The sequence below is a fragment of the Cydia strobilella genome, chromosome 15 (genome assembly GCF_947568885.1).
Source record: "Cydia strobilella chromosome 15, ilCydStro3.1, whole genome shotgun sequence".
Classification (NCBI taxonomy): Eukaryota; Metazoa; Arthropoda; class Insecta; order Lepidoptera; family Tortricidae; genus Cydia; species Cydia strobilella.
Window position 1 is genome coordinate 357,952 of NC_086055.1, and position 19,752 is coordinate 377,703.

Consider the following 19,752-nt stretch of genomic DNA (forward strand, 5'->3'; position numbering starts at 1 on the left):
AATTATGAGTTATTATGAACAGAAAGTTTGTCTCAAATGCTCTGTTAAATGCCACAAATAACTTCATAGATCAGTTTGGACAGTCTTACTGCTAAAAGGTCTTTCCAACTTCTGTTTGATCTATACTGAACATATTCATACAGAAAGTATATAAAAAACGATATAAATGAAATGCAACAATATGATCTGTTGTGAATTTTATTGTATTTGTGAAATTATTTCAATTCAATACTGATTATATAAATATAATTGATTAATTATATCATTACAAATAAAATAAAAATAAATAGGAATTGCTCATTATGGCATAAAGCATATTTTTCTTTTTGGAATCCAATTCTTTTTTCCATCTCAGCTCTATTATCGATAATTGTCTTCATCAGGTCCATCATCATCATCATCCCCCAACCGTTTAAAGTAATTTTACAGTACCAAGAGGTATCAAACATTCGAACACTTTGGATAAGAATCTTTCTAGTACATACCTAACTAATAATGTTGTTTTATTTAATGTCTTAGGCTTAAAGTTAGTAGACCCTTCAAAACCAAACAATACCAGGTAACGGGGACACTAATGTTTAAATGTTGGGAAATGTGATATGACTATTGCATAATACCTATAAACCTACATTATTATCTACCTACCTACCTACTTATATAACCTACCTACCTATTTAATATTACTTACATATCCATTAAATTTCTATTTCCTTATCACAAATGTATCGAAATCTGAGCTCGTGCTAAATTGAACCCTACCATTTTGTGAAAGGGTTCCAAGCAATTGTAGGAAAAATGTTGACACAATTTGCCTTGCCTTTATAAAAGGCCCAAAAGTTTGGTAAATAATTTAAATAAATGAGAGTTTGGAGCTTTGGACTTTCTCAGAATTTATAATTTATTGATATTAGACATCCACCCAATGGCTGACTGATTAAAGTTTTCTATGTATAGTCTTTGGTATTGTAAGTACCCTTGTTCACCTACAGTTTTGTATTTTATACAACTTACTGTTCATTATCTGTAATTTGAAGGAGGAATAAACTCTTGATTTAATTCAATATATAATTCATATTTCTGAAGGAAATGGAAATTATGTCATGTTTGATTATTTTGATCAAAGGCAATTGGGCTTTGAGAACCTAAAAATTTTAATGCACAACTGACTGGGCTATCCGGGAACATATCAAGAATAAGAATAAGAAATATTATCATAATTTGTTGTGATATTTATATTTCTTGTGAGAGTGGCTAAAATAAATTAGTATTTATATTTATAATTGAATTGAATTGAGTAACCCTTAAAGGGTTATTTTTCCTTATGATATTAGAAGGAATGTATTAGTCAACATGTATGGCAATTTACCAAACTGCCTGCAAAAGGAAAAAAATTCCGTTCTAACAATATGATATTATGAAATTTATGAAACAAGCTTAAGCTATAGAAAGCTTGTAAGAAGTGTTAATGAAAATAGTATATGCCATGAACCCCCAGATTTGATCTTCATAATAAGGCAGCTGTCTGGATCTTGTCCTTATAAAGGCTGATAGCATTCTTTTGCATATTAGTATAATATGAGTAGGTATGAAGACTATGAAGTGCACTACTGAGTCACTTATTTATTTACTGACTGCCTCTCTTCTGGATAAGGCTACAGAATTTTTGATTAGCAAAGGAATAATAAAAATGACATGCCTCAAAAGGGTTCAGCATATATTACAAGTGTTTGGTACAGACCTTAATCCAAATATTTTATTCCAGCAGCTTCCAGAATAATGTTATTATTTGTAAACAATAAGTCAGCACTTAATTAGCATACAATACTAGAATAAGCTAGTTGATATTCATGTACATGACACAGGACCCCGTTCATGACTGTGACAAGATGCGCTAAATTTGATCCAGATATTTGGGTTTCTTGTTAGGTCAATCTCAGCTGCTAATGTCATTATAAGAAATTAATTAGCTATTAAAAGACATTTCGTGTATTATCATCCCACGGATGACGTGTTTCTGGTCATATATTTAATTCCATTTTATTATTGAATATTCGGTTCTCTTACTTGTCCCACGGACGAAGGGCTTCTTGCTATGCAATGAGCATAGTAATTGAAGTCATTTTAAAAAGATCTGACCCTCGTTCCACGAACGAGGCACAATGTCGCCACGCGACATGTGGATATTTTTAAGCCAACATCTCCCAGAATGTCCCACGGACAAAGATAACATAACACCATGTCGCCACGCGACATATGGGTATTTTCAAGTCAACCCTTAAACAATGTCCAACAAGGACATAGACAAACTCGTCACACGAGAATGTATAAGAACTAGATACAAAATTGTATAGGTATTTTATAATAAAGTGAGGATAAGTACATAAACTATTGTATCACACCTCCAAGTTTCCCCACGGGAACACTTTTAGCACCTTATAGTAGCAAGAATTTGGAAAATGAAGACTGCTTCAATTATCTCCTGATGATAATGTACTTACGTTCCGATATTTTATAACTTTCACTTTCCATGTGCACTTTGCACCGCATATCGTCTTTTTAGGTATAACTGCATTGATTATTACGGGAAAACTAAGAATTACTCAATAAAACATAAATTGTTCATAAAGCGACATGTGCGTTATATGGCGCGCGAAAAAGATATGAATGTCATCGTGACAGTTGGTAATTTTTTCTTTCATCTCGGCGACTCTAAATTCGCGTCAGATTGGCCAGCGATCGAGACTACTACACTGTTAAAATTATCCAGGACTAAATACGAATATAATTAAGTGTCATTACTAACATTCATTCTAACGTGTGTTTTCATGTGTGTGTATCCGAACCATGGTTCAGATAATTATTTTAATTGAAATCACTTATTTATAGGCAAATATTTGAGGGTCCCTAGATGTAAAAAAGTTTGCGTTTGACAGTGCTTCAGTTCTATGTTTTTTTTTTTTAATTTAAATATTATGATCTTAAATTTGACGAATGTGAATATTCATCTTAGAAGTATTTATAAAATTTTATCGTACCTAATATTTTATAAATATAAATATTAATTATACTTAAATATTTAAGTATATTATGATATATTTACTACATTCTTAATCTGTTCAAAAATCAGAATTTAATACTTGTAATGATATGTCGTGTTTTTTAAAAGTATTTTGTGCAAGAGGTACATAATAAGGACTCTTAAAATTAAAGGGCCGAAGATACAAAACGAAACGAAGATGAGTTTTGTTTTGTAAAAACAGGCCCGAGAATTTTAAGATCGAATTATATACTGTTGCTCACAATATTAGACCACAGCAAACACCTAAAAATAGGAATAAAATCAAAGTAAATATTGGTTTATAGAAATTTGCATAAAAGTCAGAATAAAAAAAACAACAGTTGCATAATATTAATATTTGTATGAATATCCCTAAGAACACTGCTGTTAGGATCCTTATAACACTGCGCCGGGACCCGCCGTGTCGTTTCCTACATAAATATTTTGTACTTATTTATACCTCAACGTCACGAGCAGACTTCATGAGTCATTGCATATTTGTGAACCGATAAGAAGAGATGAATGGTATTTCTGATGAAAAGCAAACCAAATATGCGCTCTATTGAAGATAATACTCTCATTATGATAATGAACTACTTAATTATTGTAATTAATTAATTGAGTATCGTTTCGTTCCATTTGGAGTTGAAACTCTAGGTCCATGGGGTCCCAGCGCGCATAAGTTGTTTGCAGAAATCGCGAAGCGTCTGGTTGACGTAACTGGTGACCGAAGAGCTGGCGGCTTTCTCGCACAACGTATCAGCATTGCGATACAGCGGGGAAATGCCGCCAGCATCCTTGGTACAATGCCTCAAGGGCCTATTTTAGATTTAAGCTAGTTATTAATTTCGTTTACGTAGTACCACTGTATATATCTTGTATGTAAATAAATGTTTTCATATTATTGTAAACATAAATGAAGTGTTTTAGTGGGTACGGTCCAGGAGTAAAATTTTAGTATTTTCGTACCTTGCCACAGTGACAATTAAATGGTATGAAGTCCCAAGCGTCTTTCATATAGATTGTCACTGTGACAAGGTACGAAATTGTACCGAAATTAAATTCTTTTGCCGTTATTCATAAACGCGTTACTGGCCTGAATTAGCTATGAATCGTTTGTCTTTATCTGTCATTTAGACTTACGCATTTGTAAGAAAGGATTAAAACATAATTTAACTAAATCGAGCCCGTAGTTTTATGAATAAGAGGGTTTGACTGTACTTTACTAACCCGCATGTCAGCGATCAAATTCAAACTCTTCGTGTTTTCCACCGTCGTATCATCACATAACTCGATAAAAGTACGTATTACTTTTCCTTAATTATTCGAGTTCGGTTACCTAATGGTAATTTAACATAGGCACTGGTTTTTACGAACTTAATGACCCGGGTGATGCAAGACAAAAATAACACCGCTCACTAATATATGTAGGCGGGAGCCATAACCTGTCAAAAAGATATTCAGATCATTAACATACTTACTATATAATTGGGTTTCAAATCCTCTTCACAAAACCACCTTATAAATGCCCTAACTGGATTTGAATGTCCAAGACTAATTGCATGTGAGTATTTTTAAGCTCATTTTTATTCCCTTCACAATAAATGTTGATTCTGTATTTTTAACCTTTCTTATGCTTGTCTCATATATGTCTGGCAGACAATTTACAATTTCAAGGTTATCACTTATTAGTAAGGTACAGTCGCCATCAGATATATCGGAGCGGCCGAGGTACTCACCAATATCTGAACACGCCTCTATTGTCAGGGCGTTAGAGTGCGTGTGCAGATATTGTGAACACCTTGGCCGCTCCGATATATCTGATGGCGGCTGTACCTACCTAATCAGTAGCAAATTTTTGACAAGAACATACGAAGAGTTACGTAAACTCCTGCGCTTCACAAAGGTCTTCAAACTTTTTGACGCGAGGCCCACGGCCAGGATTCTGCGTCGCTTCCTTTTCGAGGGCTGGGTATATACCCAGCCTGCCTATATGTATACTGTCCGCGCGCGAATTACGTGCACGGCTGAGTAATGTTAGGAATGTTGGGCGTCATGAGAGAGTATTTGTACGTACGGGCGCGGCGCACACCCTCCCACTTCCTCGCCCTCCGAATGCACGGAATTGGCGCGCGGACAGTAGGCAGGCTCCCGAGTCAAACTCGGTCCGCGGGCCCCAGTTAGTTCCCTGATCTACCATAACGTTGTAATTCCAGCACGCACACCTGCCAGTACAACGAGGAAGATGGCACCATGCGCATGTACCTGCGCGGGAGGCCGGTGGTGCTGTACGGGCCCTCCGACCTCGACAGCTTCGACCCGGCCAAGGTCGCTCCGCCGCCGCAGAACAAGCTCAAGTTGGAGTGGATCTATGGATACAGGTAACATCTGTTTACAAACTTAGAGTAGATGTAGATAGATAATTTTTTGTAGTGGATCAGACTCAGGGCCATATCTCACCGGGACACCATGGCGATGGCGGCGCAACAAGTCGCCGCCAGTCCGCCACCAACAAAATCTATACAGGTCTATGGAGGGTATCTCACCGTGCCCGCTTGGTTGCGCAAGCGCCGCGCCGGCGAGATTTGGCCCTTAGAGAAAGAGGTACACCAGGATTCAAAGTTAATGAAGTCGTTCATAAATGCTATACGAGTAGACAAAAAAAAAGTCAAGGTACTAATTGACGACAAAACTGAAGCCAGAGAGAACCTAACCGGAAGGTTGTCTACCACCGCCAAATCGGTGAACACGGTTTTTGTTACACGCTAAAAAATTTATATTCTATACCGACAGACGTGAGAAACTCGTGAGTGACGTTTATGTATATGAGAACTAAAACCTTGTCAAGGCTAGACGCTGGAAAGCTATAGATTTTGAACCAAGTATCCATCCATTGTACAGTCAGCTGCAGAGAAAAGGTACCCCACGTCCATACTAATTTACAGAACTTTGTATGCAGGGGGGGTGCCTTTTCTCTGCAGCTGACTGTACCTCAAGTGTATTAGTGTCTGACCTTTGCGCTACGTTATGCGGTTCTTCAATTGGCGTATATTCTGGGTTTTCAAAGGTCGGCACGGGTTTTCATGTCATCATATGATGTTACTGTAAAAGTTGCATTGACTTGTAAAAAAGCCATTGAGGCCTACTTGCAGAATATATTTCAAATTTAGATTTTTTTGTTATTGTCGTATCAAAAAGTCAAACAGCTGGCGCAGGATAGGGAAAGCTGGAAAATACTAGTACTCCACTGACAAGAGAATAACTCTTAAGGAAATGATGATGATGAATGCATAAGTGGCACTTACTGATATTGGCCGCTTTCCATCAGACGTTGAGTCTTCTGTTTGCTACTTATTTAGAAAAGCAAAAGAAAATCGTACTCTGTTATACTTATACACTAAACTAAATCGGTGATGAGACTGAATTGTAATACAACACCTACCGGTGAGCGTATAGTATGTATAAGTATTTATTTGGGTTTCTTTTGAGAGATTTCAGTGATTATTTTACTGGGTCTTATTATTCAGATTAAAGCGGTGTTCAATACCTTATAAATTTAGGTAGTGGTTTATGAAATAACAGCACTTTTGCCCCATTATGTGTCACACTATATCGATTGCTGATTGTACGGGTTGTACATCTGAGCTGATATGATTCTTGATCTTGATGGTTGATTGATATCTTGATGGAAACACTGATTTATGTATATGTCTTTATTTATAACCAAGGTATATAATGAGTACTAGCTAGGAGCACGTATGTACGTAAACTGAAATATAAATCGAATTAAAGCGTAATCGCATAAACAGCAATCATTCATTATATTAAATGCTGACACGAGAAATGTGCGATGCTTGCATTGTACATATTCCCCGCCAGGAGATGAAAAATTGATAAGAGATGCTGAGATATCTTTATATAAAACTGATTGTTAGAGTGAAATAACATTTAAGTGAAATGAAATTATTTGATAGAAGTAAATCCCCTAAACATAGAAGTATTTGTAGAGTTGAGCGCAGTTGCCGCGACGCGATGATCTTGTCTCTCAGGGGGTTGTCCACTGTGATTGATCGATTGTGGTCGACTTGATGTTGCTTATGTGTTGGTTGAAAGTTTTGTGCTGATTTTGCATTGATGTTTCAACTCTCTTTAGTAGGTTGGCTTCCGCTTCTATAACCGAGGTTTGATTCCTTCATAACTGTGCCAAGTGTTTCTCATTAGCTCTGGTCAGGTCGATGTCCTTCTGGTATTGTTCGGCGAATTGATCGTCGAGCACGCCGAACAGGCTGTGAGCGACGTTACCGACGGCGTTGAAGTATGCCCTCCTCTTTCGTGGTGATTCGACGCGTTGACCGAGTAGCATGCTGTCGTAGTATTTTAATTCCGAATAGGCGTGTCGCAGTTGATTGAGTACGATGTTGCACTGTTGTTTATTTTTAATGGCGTGACACATATTTTCCAAGTGCTTGATGTATTTGGAAAATAGTTCTGATCCTTCCCAGTATGGATTGATGTCATAATATACTACAAGTTTCCACTCGTCTCGTGCCAGTTTCATATTTGTTATTTTATCAAAGTAAATGTCTTGACCGTCTTTGAAACGTGATACGTCATGAGTGCATTGTGCCGGCGATATAAATAACATAAACAGCATAAGCGCCATAGTGATGTAACCAATGAGTTTGGATTTTGTTGGTTTTCTTTGCTTTGTTTGTCTTGCAGGGGGCGTGGCCGATGAGTTTTCTTTCTGTTCTTCACTGATTGATGCTTCATTTTCTGATACTGGCAGTTTTGACAGCTTGATGATGGGCCTTTTGATTATTGAGTTTTTTGTCTTTACTGAAGCGACACGGACTAAACCATCCTTTCCTGCATGAACATCTGATACTCTGCCAAGGGCCCACTTGCCGGCAGGTAGATTTGAGTCGTGAATGATTACGACGTCGCCGATCTCAATGTTGGGCTTGGGTTGCGTCCATTTACAGCGTGATTGTAACTGACACAAGTATTCAGTTTGCCATTTTTTCCATATATCTTGGAATATTTTCTGTGTTAGGCGCCACCGTGTACGCTCGTCCCTTTCAGTCTCAACGATGTGGAGAGTCGGACCACTTGCTAAAAAGTGTGCCGGCGTGATATAGTCCAAGTCGTCAGGGTCTTCGGTCAATGCACACAGTGGACGTGCATTCAAACAACCCTCTATCTGTGCTAATAGAGTCGAAAACTAAGAGATGTAGTTGCTGATTCAGGTCTTTTCACGCAGTGATGTGGCAAAAAGCACTCTATTGTCGAATTGGGTGGCCCGTCGATTTCGTCTGTACATTCGCGCATATGGCCTAAACTTATGTATTCTTGAATAAACTTCTTGTACTCTCTCTCGATATTTTGATCCTTTCGAAACTTGATCTCGAGTTGCCTGAACTGTGCTATGGCCATGTTCTTTGAATGTCCTAAAGCATTTTCCATCTCTGGCTTCAAGGGCAATCGAACGACGTATCTTCCGTCCTCTTGTCGAAATGTAGTTTCGCGGTAGAAGTTTATACAATGTTGATCTTCTGATGATAAATTTGATGTTTCATTGATGTCTTCTATGGTCCAGAAGCGCGAGATATCAGTCATATTGTTGACGACGGTGCAGCATTGATACGATGGCAATGGGACCTTCCCGCTTATGATGTACCCAAGTTTTGTTTTCTGGGCTACAGGGAGGCCGTCGCCTTCTATTATTGTTCCATTTTGGACGAATTTAGCGTAGATTTCTGTTCCTAAGATTATATCGATATGGCGGCTGATGTTGTAATCCGGGTCTGCCAGTGGAAGTCCTCTTAAGTGCGACAGATCGGGTTTGACGAAGGTTTGATTCGGTAGTGGGAGAGTGAGTTTATTCATGATAAATAACTCGCCATCAAATTGATAGTCACAGTGCATTGATGACATGGTGACGTTTATAACACCGTTGCAGGTGTTTCCATTAATGCCGAGGCCATACATAGTATCTTCACAGCTTTCTCGGGGTATTTGTAGAAGTTGAGCCGCAGCCTCCGTGATCAGTGACATCTGTGCTCCAGGATCAATAAAGGCTCTCAGAATGTGATAAGTTCCATCTACTGCCCTTACTTTGATGAGGGCGGTTGCTAATAAAACTTCTATATTATTCCTACATTCTTGCGTAATTGTTGCAACAGTTTTCCGTTTATTAAGTAGGTCGGAAGTATCTTGTTTCTGACTGTAGGCATCATGTAAGAGCGTATTATGTTTTCCTTGACACGTGCGGCATCGACTTGTTGAAATACATTCTTTATCGTAGTGATTGTAAAGGCAATTTTTGCATAAATTCAAACTTGCAATAATGCCTCGTTTGCTTTCTGGCTTTGCACCTTGAAATGTTTCGCAATAAAATATGCCGTGATTCTTATTACAAACTGGGCAATGTTTTCTTTGATAATAACTTGATTTAACATCATTTGAATTATTTTGTGATAATGATGTATCTTTAATGCCTACAAATGATTTGTAGTAAGGCTTTCTTGATGCTTCTGATTGTTGGAGTGTTTTTGGTGTGTCCAACTTGCGGCGGCTTGCTTCAAATGATGTGAACTTCATTTCTAGGAAATCTAGAAACTCCTTTAAGGTCGGCAAGTCACGTGGGTTCTTCAATGATTCGACATACTCCGTATGAGTTTCCGCGTCCAACTTTTGTGATAAAATATGGACGATGAGCGGATCCCATGACGAGGTGTCCACGCCGAGGTTCCTGATGGCGTTTAGGCACTCGTTGGTGGTGTCATGTAGACGCTTGATTAGTTGATACGATTGTTGTTGCATTGTTGATAGCGACAACAGGTTATTGAGGTGGGCGGTGAAAATCAGTTTTGTGTTGTTGTACCTGTGGTTTAGGATTTCCCAGCAGGTGTCATAATTTTCTGAGCTGATGTTGAGATGTTGAATGAGTTTTTCAGCTTCACCTCTGACCTTATTTTTCAAGAATTGCATCTTTTGTGCGTTGGACATGGAGCGATTTTGATGTATGGCTTCATTAAATAGATCCTTGAATGAAACCCACTGTTGGTAATTCCCACTAAACGGTGGTATGTCCATGACGGGGGTTGATTTCTCCCGGTGCGCCATGGACCATATTTTCGAATTGATAGATTTTTTGATGTCTTGGAATTTCTTCTCATATTTGCAGAACGTTTGATTGTAGGTTTCGTCATCTTCGAAAAGTTCACTGTCGATGTCCCAGTGAAGAGTGTCAATTGTTGTCCAACGAGACTGGACTGATTTGAGTAAATCTTCCAATTCCCACTTTTCATTGACGGTGGAGAGGTCGATGTAATGTAAAGTACGCGCGAAGGCCTTGAAGTTGCTCTGTTGTTTTCTCATCTTCTCTGATAATTTGGCAGCATCGACGCTTGGGTTTTCGGTGAAATTGAAAATAGGTGGAATTGCGAACCCTGGATTGACTGGAGCCCGGATGTCCGTCTTTTCTTGATTCTCAGATTGTTGTGGCTGAGGGACGGCGCGGCTCTGGTGATTTGATGGCTCAGGATGCACTTCTTCATTTTTAGTGTTTATTGTTTTTTCTTCTGCCCAATTGGACATTTCTGGCGAAGGGTGTGTTGAACGTTCTGCTTGTTTCGGTGAGATTGGCCTAGGCCTCGGTGATAGAGGAGCCTTTTTAGCTGTATCCAAATGATCTAGCAATACAGACCGAGCTGATTCGTAGAAGGTTTTGGTTTTGTTATAAGTCTTTTCGGCATAATAAGTGCAATCTTCGTTCTGGAATGCTACCAACCTTGCATGATTGTTTTGAAACTCTTGCCAAAATCCGTCGAGGCCGGTCAACTTGTTATTGATGTTAGACACAGTTCGGCGGCTTGGACCATCTTTTTTGTAGTTCTCAAATAGCCTGTTCATACTGGCCATGAGCTGATTTTGTTCGTTGCGAATCGTTTCCATTTCCTTTTCTAAACTCATCTTGATTGATTGATAGGTATTGAAGTTGATATTGATAATAAGTATTAATCAACAAATAATTGATAATACTGTGGCCACTGATTTGATGTTTGATATTGATGTTTGATATTGATTTTATTTGCCGTAGCAGATTTCTCTTACTTGGCTTGATAGCAGACGTCTCTTGATAATCTTGATAATGATGATCTTCGATGATGAACTGATACTCCTATGACAATGACAATCCGCACGGTGAGACCCGCTTGTGGGAGGCCGTTTGGACGAACTCACTGCCACAGTCACTGATAAGCTTCGAAGGACCAAAAGATGTACGGGTTGTACATCTGAGCTGATATGATTCTTGATCTTGATGGTTGATTGATATCTTGATGGAAACACTGATTTATGTATATGTCTTTATTTATAACCAAGGTATATAATGAGTACTAGCTAGGAGCACGTATGTACGTAAACTGAAATATAAATCGAATTAAAGCGTAATCGCATAAACAGCAATCATTCATTATATTAAATGCTGACACGAGAAATGTGCGATGCTTGCATTGTACACTGATAGTATTGAAGGTCGTCTGAATTTACTCGCTGACCACAACAGGCAAATCAAATATTTAGTTTTTCGACAAATTACTGCCTATTACTAATCCATATCGATTGATTGATACGTTAAATTGATAGAATAGATAGATCTGAATAGATTTATGCTTTCAAACAATTCACTCTTCTACAATTATATAGTTTTTATCAATATTTGTGAGCATGATATGATGTACCTATATAATACTCAACAAATTGTTTATAGCAATGGAACTGTTTTACAATGTTCCAACTCTCAAAGAGGGGAGGAGAGATCTCGGTCCAATACGAGAATGAATAAATGAGTTAAATGACACATATTTCGATACCAGAAAGTCACAGTGACTCATAGACATAGTATATACAAGTAGTTATAGACGCGCCACCGAGCGACGGGAGTAAGAGAAAGAATATACATGTAAAATTTGGGCAGCATAGGATTTATTGTCTTTCACTTTTATAAATTTCGGTATTTCGCCATCGCCTCCTAGCTATGATGCCACCCGGTCGGTGATAAGGACAAAGCATAGCACTATTTTCTCTTTCCTCTTATAGAAATCGCAATAAGACACTCTTTGATAGAGAAAGATAGTCTTATTGCGATTCCTATAAGAGGAAAGAGAAAATAGTGCCATGCTTTGTCCTTATCACCGACCGGGTGGCATCATTAGGTAGGAGACGATGGCGAAATACCGAAATTTATAAAAGTGAAAGACAATAAATCCTATGCTGCCCAAATTTTATATGAATATTCTTTCTCTTACCCCCGGTCGCTCGGTGGCGCGTCTATAACTACTTGTGTATACTATGTCTATGATTTCAACAGTAATGGTGGTGTGGTAAATGTGTATTGTCGCTGAATATCCTGGCAGGCAAAATATTCCGTTGTCTATCACATTCTTGAAACGGTCCACTTTACCAATTGGCCACCGATTACACCCACACGGCCTAGATCTCCTTCTAGGGATACATTTAACCCTTTAAATAGAACTGAGAGCCATCTGCGTTTGATTACTCATTTTAACTTCCTTAATTACGTATTCTACAATTTTGGCGTTGGAGGGTACAACATTGCTTGGTAACAGTAAATAGTAGGTATTATACCTACCTAAATAGTACATGCAAGAAACCCTCTTAAAAAAATGGAACGCTTTTTTTTCCTTTTGTCGCGCTGTTTTACAGTTTGGGGAAAAGTAGAAGTAGGAGTGGGGAGAAGTGGGGATGCGTGATAGAATCAGAAATGATGATATCTGCAGTAGAACTAGGGTCACCGACATATCTCGCAGAATTGCGAATCGTAAGTGGCAGTGGGCGGGGCACATTGCTCGCAGAACTGATGGCCGGTGGGGCCGGAAGGTTCTGGAGTGGCGTCCGCGTACCGGAAGACGAACTGCCGGTAGGCCTCCAACGAGATGGAGCGAGATGGATGGTCGCGGGAATTCGGTGGATGCGAGTCGCACAGGATCGGTCGGAGTGGCGAGCCTTGGGGGAGGCCTATGTCTAGCAGTGGACGTCTATCGGCTGACATGATGATGATGAGAACAATAATAATATTTTAGGAAGGTATATTAACTGTGCAATTTAGCACATTTTTATCAAACATTATTTTTCCATGTATTTTCCTAACTGATGGCGATAAAAAGCGCTCAATACAAGTATTATTTTAGTAATAATTAACCTTTTCATTAATTAGTGAGTACCAGCATTAAGTAACCAATTTTCATTATTAATAGCCTCTGGGGTAATAATAGTGGACGGGCTGATGTGTTTTAATTATAAAAGTGTACTCGTATACCGATACGAATACTGGTCTAAGGGACAACATACCCTATTACTTTAATATGAACAGTTGGTAGGTTGTAGGTCGGTTGGCAGGTACAGTCGCCATCAGATATATCGGAGCGATCAAGGTGCTCACAAATATCTCACGTGTTCAGATATATTTGAGCACCTTGGCTGCTCCGATATATCTGATGGCGACTGTTGTACCTTAGGCCAAGCATTTCGTAAATGTGTAACTATCGATCAAATAAACAGACTTTGTACGCCCTCCTAGGCTAGTCGATGCTATGAAGCAGGAGGTCCCGGGTTCGAGTCCTGGTGAGGGCATTTTTTTGTGTGCTTATCACAGACATATATATGTTCCTGAGTTATAGATGTTTTCTATGTACATATTTAATCATATATGTATTACACCAATGTACAAGTACCCGCCTTTTTGAGCTTACTGTGGGACTAGACCGATTTGTGTAAAAAAAACCGGCCAAGTGCGAGTCGGACTCGCGCACGAACGGTTCCGTACCATTACGCAAAAAACGGCAAAAAAATCACTTTTGTTTTATGGGAGACCCACTTACATATTTACTTTATTTTGTTTTTAGTATTTGTTGTCATAGTTGCAACAAAAATACATCATCTGTGAAAATTTACTAGCTATCACGGTTCATGAGATACATCCTGGCATAGAGTAACTTATACTAGAGCGGTACTGTCATAGTAAATTTTGTAACCCCAGTAAATTCACTGCCATCTGTCGACACACTTTAAAACTAAAAATAAAGATTTATAAAAATACGATAGAATGTATTTAAATATAGATAAATGATTTTTTTTATTTGCATTAATTATTTTTATGATTTTGACCCATGTTCTTTCACTGGTATGCGTTAAAATTGTTAAATAACAAACGAAACCGTCAACGCCATCTATACGACTGTAGGCCAAAACTAGTAGCGCCCTCTGAACGGGAATCAAATTTTCTTGATTTTCGAGGCACGTTTTTTCCTTAGACTGTATCCATCTATTACGGAGTTATATCTATCTTTGATCCTGGTGACAGACAGACAACGGAGTCTTAGTAATAGTGACCCGTTTTTATCCTTTGGGTATGGAGTATGGAACCCTAAAAAGGTGACTAAATTAAAGTCAACCCTACTTTAATTAGGGCATTGCTGTTTTTACGTCACGCCAAATTAATGAACAATAGTCGTTGTCTAGACGAGTTAGCAATTAAATACGAAGGTCATTTCAAATTTTTTTTACCTACAAAGGTTAACTTACCTATTCTAAGTGCAGTACTACCTATAGCCAAGTAGGTTAGCACGCACGCACGTCTCACGCGATAAGCTGATCCATATCGATGGTTATGGCTCCGACGCCATAATACCCATTTAATATTTAAACGTAGTGTCTGTTATTGTGGCTATACATACATATAAATTAATTAGTAGGTACGGGGAAAACAAATGTGTCAAAGTATAAACCACAAACAGCAAATACCTGTTACATATCTGTAACTCTTTTTATTATAAACATTCTCAGTATTGTAGGCTCCCGCTGTCATTTTTCTGCTGAACCTAGTAATCCTACAATATTTCTGAATCTGACACGCCACATAATTATTAGCTCATAATGAATTTAAATCATAAACACCACTTTTTTATTTGCGCGAATGTATTAAATTTTCCACGAAATGTATAGGTACCTTCTGTAAAAATCGTATATTTTGTCCTTAGTTTTTATTAGGGTTCCGTACCCAATGGGTAAGAACGGGACCCTATTACTAAGACTCCGCTGTCCGTCTGTCCGTCTGTCTGTCCGTCTGTCCGTCTGTCTGTCTGTCCGTCTGTCTGTCTGTCACCAGGCTGTATCTCATGAACCGTGATAGCTAGACTGTTGAAATTTTCACAGATGATGTATTTCTGTTGCCGCTAAAACAACAAATACTAAAAAGTACGGATCCCTCGGTGTGCAAGTCCGACTCGCACTTGGCCGGTTTTTCCATTATTTCCGTGCAATTAGACAATTTAGACATGACTCGTACTTAATTTCAGAAATTATTGAGCACCTAATAGTCCTACCTTTTAATGTAAGATTCTGAACTTATCTGAACACACTTTTACAACGTCACCCAGATATACTATATACTACAACTCAGACAGTCCGACATTATCTTTAACTCTAGAATACAAATCTATGCACTGAGTCAGATAAGATCGTGGCAAACTCCTAATTATCTACCAGGAAACAATTGGGACATTGGGACGCGAAACGTAAGACCGCCAAATAAGGCCGACGCATCTTCTCGGTTGAGTGGCCAACTGTGTCGGCTGCAGGTCCGGCTTTACTTTACCTGACGGACTGATTGACACGGCCCAAACACACAACCATAAAACTGTGGAATGAATTGTCGCTGCGGTATTTCCGGACCGATATGACCATCATGAAAAGAGCGTACTCTCATCTTAAATGCCGGCAACGCTTACAACCTCCGGTCAAACGTTTAAAAGTTTTTTAATCATTTAATCAAACGTTTTTAAATTAGAAATTTTCCTTATCATATGATAAGAAATATTTACAAAATAATATTAATATGTTACACGTAAGTTCATAATTCATAATTTATTGCTTATTATCATGTGGTATAAAACAGATGTTACATTAGGGTACGTTCACACATGAACCCTGTTAGGGCACAGCAAGTATTTCTTAAAACTAAACTATAACTAGGTACATAAATTAAAATTAACGCATTTATATCAATAACGCATATATATTATTTTATACTTGTTTTATTATATTAATTACTTATTATTTTATTATAATTTTTATTGTGTTGGTGTTGCATGGGCGACGGTAATCGCTTACCATCAGACGATTCGTCTGCTCGTTTGCCTCAAAAAAAACCGGCCAAGTGCGAGTCGGATTCGCGCACCGAGGGTTCCGTACTTTTTAGTATTTGTTGTTATAGCTTGTCTACTGAGTCAAGTTGAGGTCATAGTCGATTGACGCAAAATTGGCTACTTTATGAGATGTTCCCTATCTCTGCTGCGCGCCCAATTCATTACTAATACTGTGTTAATTAAATGAGTTAGCACTTTTTCTTCACGATCTATATCGTGCCCAATGATGGCTGTTTTTACGACATTAGAACTACGTCATATAGCAATCATGCCTATAGATACCTAAATACCTATCTATTTCCCAAAAATATCGGAATTGCAATCACTAGAACTATGTAGATGTAGTCAATCAAACAAAAACTACCTTTCATCATATCATGTATTGCCGCAATATGTGTCGTTTTCAATCAAAAGGTACCACATTGTCGCTTGTCATAAGGACGCTCTTAGGTTATACAATCCAATTTCGTCCTTATGGTAAGCGACAATGTGGTACCTTTTGATTGAAAATGTCTCATATATTTAGTACGTTATATGGGACTTAGTCAATTTGTGTAAGAATGTCCCTATATTATTTATTTATTTAAAAGGTGGCGTCTAACGGAACATTTTCAAAAGAAAGCAGTCGTCGATTTTGTATGTATGTATGTATGTTAGGGTCAAATCTTGCAAGCTAAATTAGACCTATTACTAGATGATGGACACACTATTTCGTGTCCTGTGCGATTTTTGTAAAAATAATTTCACGCCACTAATTTCGTAATGTAATTCCAGCTTAGTTTTAATGTTGATTTTGTCCACAGAGGCAAAGACTGCCGCAGCAACCTGTACCTCCTGCCCACCGGCGAGATAGTGTACTTCGTCGCAGCAGTGGTCGTTCTCTTCAACGTCGAGGAGCAATGCCAGCGGCACTACACCGGCCACACTGACGACGTCAAGTGTCTCGCTATACATCCCAATAAGCTTATTGTGGCGAGTGGACAGTGCGCGGGGCATGACCGAGTCGATGCTAGGGTACGTTTATGAAGTTGGTGGCTTTCTGACTGCTTAGCATGACTTGCGTTGTCGCGCGCGACTTGTATAAATCAAGCGCAACTTGAAGTATCTATGGAGTCGTGGTGGTTTTTCTAAATTACATTTCTGTGCCGCTAAATTTACTAAAGTAGGACATGACATCAGCAAAATGTACTGATAAGAAATATGCAATGACAAGACAAGAGCAGCTATATGTATTATGACAGTTAATTCATTATTTATTAATATGAATTATTTCCCGCAGCCGCACGTCCGCGTCTGGAACTCCGTCTCCCTGGCAACCCTGGCCGTGATCGGAGCGGGACAAATGGAGCGCAGCATAGCGGCGCTCTCTTTCTCGCGCGCCGACGGTGGCGCCCTCCTAGCAGCTGTAGACGAGGGCGCGGACCACACTATATCTGTGTGGGAGTGGCAGCGGGACAAGGGTCACTGCCTAGCCGAAACCAAGGTGAGAGAGACTTCAGCCTTTTCGCTCCGACGGTGGCGCCCTCCCGTGGACGAGGGCGCCGACCACGCCATCTCGGTGTGAGAGTGGCAGCGGGAAAAGGGTCACTGTCTCGCCAAGACAAAATCTTTCTTTCCTCGCCGTAGTCGCCGTGTGAGGCGCCAGCAGCTGCTCCGTCAATTATTCTTCTCCGGATTATAGAAGGCCCGGGCATAGCTCGAAAAGCCAAACTTCGTCTTGAAGACGCTGTTACACGAGGTGTAATGGAGTTTAGGACGAGGCTTTCTAATATGCCTTTCATTTTACATGTTTACTTCCAAAAGTTCCAAACCTTTGGTGGTCCCTGGTCAAAAAATTAAGTTGCGATCACTGAAAGTGTAAGGCCACTGATATAAATCATACTCTGTGTGAGCTTTCATATATCAGAAGGTCATGTTAAACTCCCAGAACTCTAAGAGCCCAGTGTAGTTCTAAATTGCAATTCCAGTACTTGCATTTGCTTATGTTGTAATAGTTTTGAAAGAGCGCAGCGTTCAGTCTTGAAAGTAATGTTCAAAAAACCTTTTCGTTTTCCAACTGCTGATCTCTTTGCTCAGGCTAAAGTTCTATCTGTTCGTCAACTGTTTATACACAAAATTTGCTTACAAACACATAAATCGTCTAAAGTATCAAAGGAGTATAATATATTATCACAAAAACGCGTCTTCAATTTACCCGTTCCAAGAGTAAATTCAGCTTTTGGCAAACGTTTTGGGGAACGCATCAGGGCGTCTACATACAATGCTATAAATAAACTATGTAACCTTAGGGATTGCACACAAATGGAAGCGAAAAAACTGCTTTTCAAACTGCTGCACTCACAAAATTATGCCGAGACAGAAGCCATATTTAACAAAATTTAGTTTCAATATTGTGTCTAGATTAAGCCTTAGTTTGTAGTTTTAATTGTAACAAAGTCTGATATTTAAATTATAATTGGTTCCCCGCGATACAGGCACTGCCTAGTGCGGAGACCCCTGGAATGTCTGTAACCTTTAGCTGAAAATAAATGATCTTTATTCTTTATTCTTTTATTTGTTCCCCAGTGCTCAGTGGACACCGTGGTGGCAGCAGAGTTCCACCCGCTAGACCGGAACCAGATCGTGACGTGCGGCAAGAACCACATCGCGTTCTGGACGCTCGACCACACCAACATGCTCTACAAGCGCATGGGCGTGTTCGAGTCCCGGGACAAGCCCAAATACGTCACGTGTCTCGGATTCAACCACAACGGTAATTTCTACAGAGTGACCTTAGCCATTGGACAAACCCTAAAATCTCACGTAGGGTTACTTGAGCTACTTCTCAGGAATGCTCTAATGTATTTTTTTTTTAAATTAGAACAAAAGATAAAAAAATAAATATTCAAATAAAATAAAACAATGAAAACGGATTATATCGCGTATATTGAATTTATAATACATCCCGACGTTTCGAACTCTTTACAGCGTTCGTGGTCAACGGGTGACTGAGGAAAAATTACAAAATGCAAAAATACCCACATACTAAAATAATGAACAATCATAGACTACAAACTTTAAGGCTGGTTGTACATGCAAAATCGGTTCATAAGGCTAGTTATACACTATAATTATTTTTCAAGTAAAGATATATATATATACGCGATAAAAAAAAAAAAAAAAAAAAAAAAAAAAAAAAAAAAAAAAAAACTATGCCGGCTCCAACCCTACACCACGGACCCGAGAAGATTTAATTCCCTCCTAAATTGTAGGAGGGTATCCCAATATGGGACCGGCAACAAACTCGGCGGGACACATCTTTTCAAAACATCAGAATGTCCAGCATCATCCAACACTACGGTCTCACAGTCTATGTCTCGCTTGCTCCTTTATCAGGTGGACTACAGGATCCCAAGCTGGTGGTAGAGAAAAGCCATCTTCCCTATTAAAGTTTGGATATTTCTTAATCTCAATGGCCTCGCG

General features: G+C 38.9%; 1 protein-coding gene across 1 annotated transcript in view; it reads left to right on the top strand.

The window, feature by feature from the left end:
- The window catches only part of LOC134747786 (echinoderm microtubule-associated protein-like 2), a 66,712-nt gene that overhangs the window by 22,521 nt on the left and 24,439 nt on the right, over nt 1–19,752 (top strand). The window contains exons 7-10 of the mRNA XM_063682428.1: nt 5,275–5,439; nt 17,094–17,304; nt 17,570–17,773; nt 18,856–19,042. Of these exons, the coding sequence (XP_063538498.1) occupies nt 5,275–5,439; nt 17,094–17,304; nt 17,570–17,773; nt 18,856–19,042 (767 nt within the window). The remainder of the gene's footprint in view (nt 1–5,274; nt 5,440–17,093; nt 17,305–17,569; nt 17,774–18,855; nt 19,043–19,752) is intronic.